At 40.4% G+C, this 13009-nt stretch overlaps 1 protein-coding gene across 1 annotated transcript in view; it reads right to left on the bottom strand.

The window, feature by feature from the left end:
* Nucleotides 1-12051, bottom strand: part of ATG14 (autophagy related 14) — a 37313-nt gene extending 25262 nt beyond the window's left edge. The window contains exon 1 of the mRNA XM_086320574.1: nt 11823-12051. Within this exon, the coding sequence (XP_086176700.1) occupies nt 11823-12043 (221 nt within the window). The 5' untranslated portion in view covers nt 12044-12051. The remainder of the gene's footprint in view (nt 1-11822) is intronic.
* Between the last annotated feature and the right edge of the window lie 958 nt (nt 12052-13009).

Raw genomic sequence — 13009 nt, 5'->3', positions numbered from 1 at the left:
TAAATGTTCATTTTTTTTCCAGTCAAATGAGATTATGTAAATTCCTGAGAGCCAATCATTTCTGCAGACTCATTCAGAAATGTCACTGTCCAAACATATCTTCTCGATGGGATGCATGCGGCTGCCTACCATTTTACTTAAAACTAGGTTACTTAAAACTAGGTTCATATTCTCAGCTTTAAAACTCTTTCATGGATTTATAAATATATGTCTATAGGTTTCTTCATGCCTAGGTTAAATTATATTCCAAAACAGGCAAATCAGAGCACTAAAGTGAGTTTGAATCCAAGGAAACTGAGGCCCCCATTATAAATAATCATCATTATTAAACTTAACTGAACCCTGCTCTCATCTATAAATTGGTGCCTCAGTTCAGTTCAGTCGCTCAGTCGTCTCCAACTCTGCGACCCCATGGACTGCAGCACGTCAGGCCTCCCTGTCCATCACTAACTCCTGGAGTTTGCTCAAACTCATGTTCACTGAGTCCATGATGCCATCCAACCATCTTATCCTCTGTCATTCCCTTGTCCTCCCACCTTCAATCTTTCCCAGCATCAGGGTCTTTTCACATGAGTCAGTTCTTCACATCAGGTGGCCAGACTACTGGAGTTTCAGCTTCAGCATCAGTCCTTTCAATGAATATTTAGGGATGATTTCCTTTAGGATTGACTGGTTGGATCTCCCTGCTGTTCAAGGGATTCTCAAGAGTCTTCTCCAACACCATAGTTCAAAAGCCATCAATTCTTTGGTGCTCAGCTTTTTTTTATAGTCCAACTCTCACATTCATACATGACTACTGGAAAAACCAGAGCTTCGACTAGATGGACCTTTGTTGGCAAAGTAATGTCCAATTTTTTCTCACTAAATTTATTGCTAGGCATTACGGCTAGCAAGTCACTATTATTAATAAAGTTAAAAGGAAAGAATATCACATCACAGATCATTTTTTATATTTGTCAGTGTTCTACCCTTATTTTTATTTTCTTCCTGCTACGTTATTAGGGATTTAGTTTGCTTTTTTTTATTTTTTGGAGTGTAAGGTAAAAATTTCAATCATCAAAATTTAAGCCTCTCCTTAAGTTACAAATTTCCACCCGAGTATTGCTTAAGCTAAACCCTTAACATTTTTGAACTGCTGTATTTTATCATTTAGTTTGAAATTTCTAATTTTCTGTAAAATTCCCTCTGATCAAGAATCTATTCATAAGTGTATCACTCAACTTCCAGATATACCAGCTTTTTAGGTAACTTACTGTTATTTTTCTACTTTAACTCTGACGTGGTCCCAGAATACATGAGATTTCAATCTTGTAATCTGAGACTGTCTTATGGCCTTGCATATGATGTGCTCGCCTCGGTGAAAGTTCCATGTGCACTTGAAAGAATGTATATTTTATAGTTCCTGGGTACAGAGTTCTATAAGCATTAACCAGCTGAAGGTGGCAAGCAGTGATAGTCAAATCTTCTAGATCTGTGCTGTTCAACACAGCAGCCATCAGGCATATATGGCTACTGAGTACCTAACATGTGACCATAATGGCCCTAAAAGTCTCTTCCTTAAAATAATAGTAAAATAATCTCTTCCTCAAAATAAGAAAAATTTTTAAAAAATGCATGAGTAATAACATGCAACAGACTGGTTCAAATTGGGAAAGGAGTACATCAAAGCTGTATATAGTCACTCTGCTTATTTAACCTATGTGCAGAGTACATCATGCGAAATGCCAGACTGGATGAAGCACAAGCTGAAATCAAGGTTGGTGGGAGAAATATCAATAACCTCAGATATGCAGATGACACCACCCTTATGTTAGAAAATGAAGAAGAATTAAAGATCAAAGTGAAAGAGGAGTGAAAAAGTTGGCTTAAAACTCAACATTGAAAAAACTAAGATCATGGCATCTGGTCCCATCACTTCATGGCAAATAGATGGGGAAACAATGAAAACAGTGACAGACTATCTTTTTGGGGGGCTCCAAAATCACTGCAGACGGTGACTGCAGTCATGAAATTAAAAGACGCTTGCTCCTTGGATGGAAAGCTATTACCAACCTGGACAGCATATTAAAAAGCAGAGAGATTATTACTATGCCGACAAAGGTCCATCTAGTCAAAGCTATGGTTTCTCTAGTAGTCATGTACGGATGTGAGAACTGGATCATAAAGAAAGCTGAGTGCCAAAGAATTGATGCTTTTGACCTGTGGTGTTAGAGAAGACTCTTGAGAGTCCCTTGGACTGCAAGGAGATCAAACCAGTTCTAAAAGAAAGCAGTCCTGAATATTTACTGGAAGAACTGATTTTGAAGCTGAAGCTCCAATACTTTGGCCACAGGATACGAAGAACTGACTCATTAGAAAAGACCCTGATGCTGGGAAAGACTGAAGGCAGGAGGAGAAGGGGATGATAGAGGATGAGATGGCTGGATGGCATTACCGACTTGATGGACATCAGTTTGAGCAAGCTCCAGGAGTTGGTGATGGACAGGGAAGCCAGGCGTGCTACAGTCCATGGGTCACAAAGAGTAAGACATGACTGAGCGACTGAACTGAACTGAATATCATGCAATGATTTTGAATTGAGCTAACAGTGGCTTATTAACTGCTTTCAAAGAAATAAAGGTAATGTTACCCACCATGGTAACATGGTATGGAGTCCAGAATTAGGCTTTTGGCTATCTCCTGATTTCCCAGTCTAAATGAAAACAATTCAACAGAATCGTAACATAAAACCAGAACCATAACAGCCCTAAAAATCTCTTCCTTGAAATAATCCAGACACAGAAGTCTAACACACTATTTTTATAATCCCACATCTGAAATATCCCCAGATATCTACTTCTAAATGGAAGGGATAAAATGCCCTAATTATGACTCTGCCATTTCATAGTCACTGAAAATGTACCACATATATTAAACAAGAAAGGAAATCAGACAATATTATATGTGACAGAATTATATACATAAGTGGCTAAATTAAAATTAAATTAAAAATTCACTTTCTCAGTGACACTCACATTTCAACAGCTACATATGGCTGGAGGCCACTTTACTGGATGCACAGATATGCAGCATCATTGCACAGAGTACTGGGTAGTACTGCAAAGGCCAGTGAGGTGGTGACTACAGGAACCATTAGAAAACTCAGAAACCAATGAAGAATGTGGACAAATTCATAGGTTCACCAAATAATTTATCAGGCTTTTACTATGTGCCTGCAGCTTACTACAGAGCACTTTACAGAACGTTAAGAAATCTAATCATTCATTTTCTGCAACTGGCTGTGTGCCAGACATGGCACTTGTGATATGCTTCCATTCCTTATACTGAAAATGAGAAACAAATGTGGTATTTACTTCTCCCTTACTGAGGTAACGCGTGATTCATGCTCTTGATCACCTGAAAGGAGATGACAAACTCACAAGATTCATCAACCTGTGTCAACAAAGGGCTGACATGAAGGAGAAAATCCTGCTTTCAAAGGCTATCAAAGTGCTCCTTTCAGGTCTGTTGTAAAGATTCCACTTTGCACTAACACAAATTGGGATGATGACACTGTCCAGCTTTGTATCAGGCTGGTTAGTTCTCCTGGGTTGTTAGAAAGAAACCCAAACTTAAAACACAAAAATACAGATGGCAGCAGGAATAACAAACAGGAGATGGCAATTCCTCCTGTACAGAACGCATCAGGAGTCATGTCACTCTTCATGAAGGAAATGAGAAAACAGGTAGTGTGAGCAGAGCAAAAGAGCAGATGGTATCAAGGAATGTGCCTGGTCAGCAAGCCAACTGCTCACCAGCACCTCGTCCATTCTCTGCATTTTCCAGTCCAGGACTCGTGGAGATAGGTTAGGGAAGGAAAAGAAAAAAGGAGAAGGGGGAAACGCATATTTTATTTTATACACTGTCTTTCAAGCTGGGTTATTACATAAAATGTTTTCTATCTTTTTCCACGTCAGAACATAAAGACGTGTCTCATTATAGAATTTCACTGAATGGACATCATGTAACTTATTCACAGAAACTCCTGCTGAGGAACACTGCCATTGCTTCCAAATTTACACTACTATCAATAATGTTAGAAATGAATATCCTGGTGCACAAATCTTTTAAGCTTTTAGGTTTCTCTACAGGAAATTCTTACAAATAAACTGCTAGGTCAGATATTCGTATGCAAACATCTGGCAGTTATCTTTAAATTTCTTCTGAAATCATTTCATACAATATTTCCAATCCCACCAGCCTGTTCTCATGCTCTCAGCTCTGCACTTTTTATTCTTTACTAACATGCCTGGCTTCCCACTCCCTTCCTTCAAAGATAGTTTACAACTCATTTACTTGCCTTTCTTCATTATTTCTTATTGGCTACTTTTCATTTGTTATTCTATGTCCTTTGTTCACTTTTCTATAGTTTTTTTAAAGGGTTATTAGGAAAATTAGTGATTTTCCTTTCATACATCTTGAAATTCTTTCTCAATTTTCTTAGTGACTATTATGGTTCTGCTCTGCAAAAATTCCAAAATTTTGTGCAGATACATTTATTCATTTTCTTGTTGCTGGATGGCTCTATAGTTTTGCATTGTTTTCTGAAAGGAATCTGCCAGTGAACCTGTACCATGCATGCATCAGGGCTTTTAAACACTTTTTTAATATTTTCTTTCCCAATTTAAAAATGTCTTTTGTGTTATTTACCAAATTCCTCCAGACTTGTATTAGCTTTTCTCCCCCCTAAAAAAGGATTCCCTTAAGTCAACTTTAAACCATGCCCCTGTGATAGAGACTGGTGAGAACCAGGAGCAGGCGGTCACACACAGTCTGGTGCTATCAATCCAAGAGACGGTACACAACCCAACTCAGGTTCTGGAGTCACGTCTGCCTGAGCTGCCACTTGAGGATGGGTTAGAGGTGGCCCTACTAAGGGAAGGAAGGCATTACAGGCAGAGGAGATTCTGCTGTTTCACAAGCTAAGAACTTAATCTGTCCTGCCCCAGAGAACTTCACCAGACCAGGGGGACAGCAGGGTGACGAGGATCAGTTACAAGTGTGAGCCGCCATCGCTCCACGCTGCGCCATGGCCACAGATCGTCCTGGGTGACTGAGTGGATCTGGCCACAAGCAGGACTGGTCACCTAAGTCTGTCCCATGAGAGCGGGAAAGCAGCACCCAGGCACGCACCCTATCAGGAGTCCTATTAATTCTGTGCGAGATGATCAGTAACACCGTTAGACCATCGACTACATCTTGCTGAGCACTGACTAGGTGCCTTTCATAAAATAAGTCTCACCTTCCATCGCCGCCCAGTCCTTCCCCTCATCCTAGCGCTTCACATTCACTTGTGCCTAGGGTTACAGCAACAGAGAAGTCCAAGAAACACTATTCCTGTATTTTAAGAAAGGCAAACAGAACAACCCCACAAAACTTTCAAATATGCAATTGAGGGCCTTAAGAATTAGTCAACCCTTATATTCCTTGGGTTTCTTAAATCTGAAAGGAGAAAATAAGCACTGACAGCTTTCAAATCAGTTGGGGGGAATTTCCCCCAGCTCCGATTTGGACACAGGTTTGGTGAAGAGTTGATGATTCTGGCTCTAGAAATAAGGCAGTGAGACTTATCAGGTAAGAAAGAGCACAAATTTTCTTGGAAAAGAGCATAGCAATCTCTATTATACAAGCAGAAAGGGTTAAAGAACGGAGTATTTCTTGAACTAGGATACTATCAATAACACAGCAAAAATTACTAGCATTCACATTTTTCTCCCTTAAGTTCTTTTAGGCATTCAAGGGTATGACGTTTATGGACAAATGCAATATGAAAAAACACAGTCCTTATCCTATGTTAGAGTATTTAAAGTATGAGAAAATACACAACTTCAACAATGTGGGTTTCATCAATTGTAAATACTACAGTACCACACGGTCTGAAGTTGATTCAATCTGTGGGTGCAGAGCAACCACAGATAAAAAGAGGGCTGACTATAAATTATAGATGAATTAACCCCTGTTGTTCAAGGCTTAACTGTAGCAAAAACATACTCCACTGGCAGGAATGAAGGTTAAGTCATTAGTAGAAAATACAGACAGAGCACTGTTTAGTTCCTCACTTGTAAAATGAAAATAATGATTATCCTACTTGATTATAGGGATTAAATAAGATAAATGTGAAAGCATCAGGTACAGGCACTTAACAGGCAATACAGGCTAGTTTCCCTTTTCTTCGTTGCAATCAGTGATTTTGCACTTAATCCTCCTAATGTATTAAATGTATGTATGTATTTCAGATCTGGAGGTCAATGTAAGAATTAACATAGCCCAGCAGTAAGTAAGGCACAACTACTCTGAGCTTCCTCATCTTAAAAACAGGTTAATAACTCATGGTTTTGTTACCAGGGAACAAATGAGACAATACTTGTGAAATCCTTTTACAAATTCTGAAGGGTACACATAATGGTTAAGAGTAGCCAGTGATACTGATTGAAACAAGAATTATACTTTCTTAGGAGATCCACATGTATTGTTGTAAATACAATTAATAAGCTACATGGGATGGGAGCTGTGACCTTTCCTGAAAGAGATAACCGAAGTGAGCAGGTTGATTAAACTCTTGTCTCAAGATGGGAGTCCAGGTACCTATGGAGCTTTTATTCTGCTGAGTGGGGTACACAGATGTGGGTCCAGAACCGAATCCTCGTGAAAACAAACTTTTATAAGCTAAGGACTGACAACCAAAAAGATACTGGAGGGGAATAGAAATGTCTCAAGAGTAGTTTTTAGGATGCATCTTCCTCTCAAAATCTTCAGTAACGTCTAAAATTTCTTGCTTGTCCTCTATCCCACTTCTCAATTTGTCCGGGGCCCATATTTCTGTTTTGTGGTAAAAATGTAGTCCTCAATGCCTAAAACTCATCAGTGAAAGGAGTGCTGTATCACTCCTAATGCTGTGTACTTATGAAAGCAATATCCATCTACTCACAAAATGCCTTTTTTTTTTTGATCCACACTTTAAAATAACTGGTTTCTAAACCAGCATGTAGAGGTTCCTGGGTATCCTCAGATTATCCCCCCTGTCTCATTCTTACCCCCTATCATAAACTGGTAAGCAATTTTTTCAAGTTTTGAGTGGAAAGATTATTTCAACTTGTCAGTTATCTGTTGGGTAACAGTGTTATTTCTAGTACCAGATAAAGGTTTAATCCAGAAAACTACTTTCCTGTTAAAAGACCTGCAATTTTAAAATGTTCTCTGGTACAAGATTCAAAGAAGATGGTGTTGAGAGTATAGCTTAAAATCATTCCTCTTCATCTCTGAAGGAAGCAAACAAGTCAAAAGACAGACGCGAAAGCAGAGATGTGGGCAGTGTCTCAGGACTGGGCCGAGGTGGGAGGTGAGGAAAGGATAGTGCTGATGAGGGTACCAAGGCTATAAGGAAGTGTCCCACTGAATAATAACCAAAAATAAAAACCAAAACTAGCAAGTTCAAGTATTTTTCAATCAATCTAACTGCCAAACTCATACTGTCCACAAAACTACATAAAGATGCATGTTCCCTTCTTAGAAGTCAAAAGAATTATTAGGAGACACATTTATTCTTTAATATTGAATTTTCCTTGAACTGCTAAACCATTAGAACCTGTATATTCAGCTAGTCTATTAATGAAACCTGAAAAAAAATCTACATTTATAGGAACTTTGATATGTACATCACATTCAAGATCCTTGCAGGCACAGCTAATCTGGGTGACTTACTGAAAAGAACCAGGGGTTAAACAAGGGTATTTAAATCATGCTGAAGCTTCCATATTTTATTTCCAAGTGGTTTCCCAGTCAGTGAGTTTTCTCATAAAGTAAGAGGGGGAAAAAGGGTCTGAAAGTAAAGCACAGAATACAAAATTTTTCATAAATACTGAAGACCAGAGAATATCTCACAACCAACCTTTGGCCCAAGATATCTAAGGCTTATTAGTAGTCAGTGCAAATCCTCGAGAGCAGAAATCTGCCTTTCTCTTATCTGCTGGAATATTTCACGCCAATAACTGTACCCAATGAGCTCATTAAAACTGATCTGGCCATCAGGACAGGGTCCTGGGTCTCAAGAGATTCTTGCATCCTACTACATGCTGGACACTGGTTAGGGAATGAAGGAAAACAAACAAGCAAACTCCTCTTCTTTAGAAATACACACTTCAGAAAAGGGGATGATTGAAGGTGAAGTGAAGCTCTCTTATCCCCAAACCTTAACTTTCTTTTTCAATTCTAAATTCTGAACGATCCTGGTATTTATTTTTCATCTTTCTGCTTCGTCATAAAAAGAAATCCACTGTAACACATCCCTGTCCTGAAAATAATTCATATTTCCGTTTCTAAAATGGTCCCGCCTTTACCATTTCCTTCAACAATCTGCTTATTATGTTCCTGCCCAGCGCTGCACTAACCACCAGGATGGGATTGAACAAAAGCAGAATTCACTCCTGTGTGGAACTACTGATACATTCTGGATGCAGTTACCTTCCGCAGATAAGTGACACCACTTATCATGCTCAATACCATGAAAGAATTGAGTACTGTGACAGAAATGGGAGGAGAGATGGAAGTGGGGACCTACCTTAGTGAAGGTCAGGCAAAGTCTCGCTGAGGAAGTGCATTTAAGTTGAGACATGAAAGGCAAAATGCCAATCAGGAGGAACAGTGTTCCAGGCAGAGGGAATAGTATAGAAAAAGGCCCCTGGATGGAAGAGTTCCATGTGTTTGAGGATGTGAGAGAAAGCCCAATTACTGAGCTGTGAACATGAGGGAATGTGGGGAGAGTTTACTTTTTGAGTGCTTAATACATGCTAGACATTATGTTAAGTAATTCAGTGCATGCTCTTATGTAAGTACTACCAGAAACCTATGAAACTTCAAAATCACATAACAAGTGGTGGAGCTTGGATTCAATTCAATGCAGCTTGAATCCAAAGATCACATTTTAAACTCAACCTTATAGCCAAAATTAGAAGGTAGGCAGTAGCCAGATCACATAGGGCTTAATAAGCACAGTAAAAAGTTTGAATTTTGTTTTCTATAAAGTGAAAAAAACACTGAAAGGTTTAAGCAAAACAGTGAGATTATCTGATTTACATCTCTACTGTGGCTGTTGTGTGAGGGCCAGAGGATGGCTAGGGAGTAGCTGTACGTGTAAAAGAAAGAAAACAAAGTAGTGGCCAGGAAAGAAATGACAGCAGTCTGGACTAGAAGTAGACAGATGCAAGATCTACTCTGAAGCAGATCAAATTATACCTGTCAATGATTTGGATATGTGGAATAAGAAAAAAAGGAAAAAGCTAGGACAACGCCCAGGTTTCTGGTTTAAGTAACAAACGGGTCATGATGTATAATAATGAAGTAGTTCAGGATCAGACTAAATTTGGGAAGGAAGGGTAGATTGATTCAGTCATTCAATGAATCTTTATTAAGCTTCTACTATGAGGATATAGCAGAGTACAAAATTGTCTTGTTTTCACAGAGCTAACATCACTGGAGTGAGAGGCAGTTACAAATTAATATGCAAACCATAAGATGGTGATAGGTACTATGGAAAACAAGAAATCACATTGTGTGGGGAAGAAAGTTACTATTTTAATTGAATGAATGCTCAGAGTTTCTCTGTAAGGAACAGAGGCCTACGGATTCAAAGAAAGTAGCCTGGAAGCCTAGGAGAAAGGAGTTCCTGGCAGGCTGAATAAGACCGAGGCAGGAGTGTTCTCAGTATGCCTGAGTACTGGCAAGGAGGCCATGATGTTTTGCAGAGTAGCTAAGAGAAAAGCAATAGGAGAACAACTGGGGGACAAACGACATAGAACTTCGGATAAAGACTTTGGCTTTTTTTTTTTTTTTAAACTTTGGGTAAAAGAGGACACCCCTGGAAGATGTGAACAGAGGAATGGAAGGATGGTATTAATCTGTATGCAATATGAGAAATTACACTATGAAGGAGAAAAGGCAGAAGCAGAGACTCAAGAAGCAATAATCCTCCGGTGGACCAGACCAGGAAGTAGTGAAAGGGCTGCGATTAGGTTTTGAATGGCAGATGGGATTTGTTGATGGGATAAGATACGGTAGCATTAAGAGAGGAGTCAAGGAAGATTGGAAGACTTTTTTTGCCTGTTCCAAAGAATCAGGTCATCATTTACCGGGTTGGGATGAGCATGAGAAAAATAGATTTATTATGGATAATCATGAATTCAGTTTGCCATATGAAGATGGAGATTCTCACTACAAATTTAAATACAAATAGAGCAAACAGCTGTTTTCTCAATTTAATAAAGGCCTAGGTTGGAGAAACAAGTCTGGCAGTCTTCAACCTATAGATGATATTTATTTTTTTTTATATAGATGATATTTAAATTATAGGAATGGATCTAGGAAAAAGTATATAGAGAAAAGGATCCAGAACTGACCCTCGAAAGACATTGCCATCTCATACCTAGTATTTTTATAATAAAACTGTTTTAATTCTTAAAGCTATTACTTATTACATCAGCAGTTTCTAAATTCATCAACTACATCAATGACTAAAACAATGATGAACTAAAAGATTATATCATACAAATCTTCTCAAAAGAAAAAGTAATGAACTCCATTCATGATCAGAAGACTATCAGAAACTCAAAAACACTTTCAAATACAGATGTTATATAATCCAGTGGTTAAGTGCATGGCATACGGGTTCAGGCTGCCTGGAATTTAATTCTGGTCCCTACCCTTATTATTTGTGTGACCCAGGGCAAGAAACTGCAGCTTCCTTAGCAGTAAATTAGGGATAATAACTTACTGGGTTGTTGTTAAGGCATTATTATCTGAACTTTTGCACTAAAAAATATTAGCTGGCTTACTGTCACTAAGTTATTGAAACAAAAGTTGGGACTGAGAAAACTTTCAGCTAACCACACTAATTCTACAATTATTTAACCAAGGGCTTGTTTTAGTCGCTAGGTCGGTCCAACTCTTTTGTGACCCCATGGACTGTACCCCACCAGGCTCCTCTGTCCATGGATTTCCCAGGCAAGAATACTGGAGTGAGTTGCCATTTCCTTCTCCAGGGCATCTTCCCCACCCAGGGACTGAACCCGGGGCTCCTGCAATGGCAGGTGTATTCTTTACCACTGAGCCACCTGGAAAGCCCAGGACTTGTAGGCCTCTGTTTAAATGTCAAAACAAGGCCAAAACGTGTTCTTAAATTCAATTCTCTTAATAAGGGCTTGCAGCTCCCACTGTGCATTTTTAAAACAGAGGAAACACATCTTCAAACTCCTTAACACTCAAAACAATCTTTGCAAAGGGGAGAAACTAGCTAGATTAGTTTACACATTAGAGTAAGGATGTCTGATAACAAGATCAATCTGTGACACAAACTACCAGGGCCCGAATCCCTCTTAACCAGTTATTTGATTCTCTTCTGGCCTCTTCTCTAGAAAATGAATGTTCTTTTGAAAATAATGATTAAACCAAGCTTTTGCTTGAGCGAGTAACAAAGTACCGAGAATCCAACTCTATGGCAATAATAGGAGAAGACCTTTCCACAGGTACCACCTATTCCTTTTCCCTAGTACCAGAAGCACCGTGAGGTCAGGCTCCTCTCGAGTGGGTTAGGAGGAAACTGCGACCTCTCCTCTTCGGGCCTCCATCCCCGTCCCCGTCCCTTGGGAGCAAAGTACCGGCGCAAAGGAGCTACCCTCGCTACCTCCTCCTCTTTTCGCTGGGCTCCGCGGCCCAGACTCGGCTCCACGCTCCAGCCTCCGAGCCGGTGGAGACACCCAGAGAAGACAATAGCGCAGGGGCGGCTGCCGTACCTTTCGCGGTCGCGGCCGTCGAAGTAGACGAAATCGCCGCTCTGGACGCACTTGGCGCAGGTCAGCCGCCGGCGGGTGGTGTTGCAGAGAGGGCAGCGCTCGACCGCCACGTACAGCCCCTCCGCGTCGTCCACAGAGTCTACCAGGTCCCGGGCGAGCGGTTGGGGCCCGCAGCCAGGAGCCTCCTGCGCCTGGGCTCCCTTCCCACTGGGAGACGCCATGATAGCATGAGAGCAGAGCCAGTCACGTGGGATTTTGTTTTCAACCAAGTGCATCTTGGGTGAGGAGGAGGGGCCTGGGAGGGGCCTAGCTCGGCGGGAATCCCGCGAGCACCTCTCCAGACCTCGCCTACCCCCAGCTACCGCTGGGTAGGAATTAGGTTAGAGCGGGGAGAGGCAGCGCAACAGAGTGTCATCAGCGGCTCCTTCACGTCCAGGCTACAAATTAACGTCAGAAACTTGTGCAAGACATAGTAATACAGTGCCCTCAGGATTTGGGGAAGACAGATTGCGAACGCATAAGGGAATTTCTGTCATTAGCTGTGGATACTTACTAAATTTGGCTAAAACTACCGCAGAGTTGGATGAGGGAAGTGGGTCTTGGAGCGAGGTGGAATTATGGCTCATGTGATTTCGGGGCAAATTCCTCACCTCTCCTGTGTTCACGTGGAGAAAACTTCAGTGCCCACCCAACGTCGTGAGGATTAACAAGTCAATCCGTTTAATAGTAATCTGATAGTACTTTGCCAATAATAACTAACCAGTGGAAACTACTGAACGTGTAAATCACAGTTGGATCTTTATGAAAAATTTTAATGTCCAGCACTCCGCTTCTATTCTCGGCCATATTCCAAGAATTTCAACTAGGTAGTGTTTTAACATGGCTTGATTACTCCAAATTTCTTTCTGTAAGAATAAATAAGGTGGGCCAGAGGATTATATCAGAGTAATTGGTGTTTGAATATGCCTGTAAACTACAGAAGAAAAAAAAATTGGGCTCATAGGTCAAATGATCCAGACCAGTGACTCAAAAGGATTATTTTGGCAGGCTATAAATTAATGACTGCCTTAATTTCTCTCTTCAACTAGGGCTTCTCTCCCAAGTTCATACCCCCAAATTCATAACTGCCTACACTAGGCTTAAAGTAATGTACGGTGACCAATTCACTGTACAGAATTGGTCTGAAG

The sequence above is a fragment of the Bos grunniens genome, chromosome 10 (genome assembly GCF_055505025.1).
Source record: "Bos grunniens cultivar Pamir isolate PY7600 chromosome 10, Bosgru_T2T1.0, whole genome shotgun sequence".
Lineage (NCBI taxonomy): Eukaryota > Metazoa > Chordata > Mammalia > Artiodactyla > Bovidae > Bos > Bos grunniens.
This window is presented reverse-complemented; position numbering and strand designations above follow the sequence as displayed.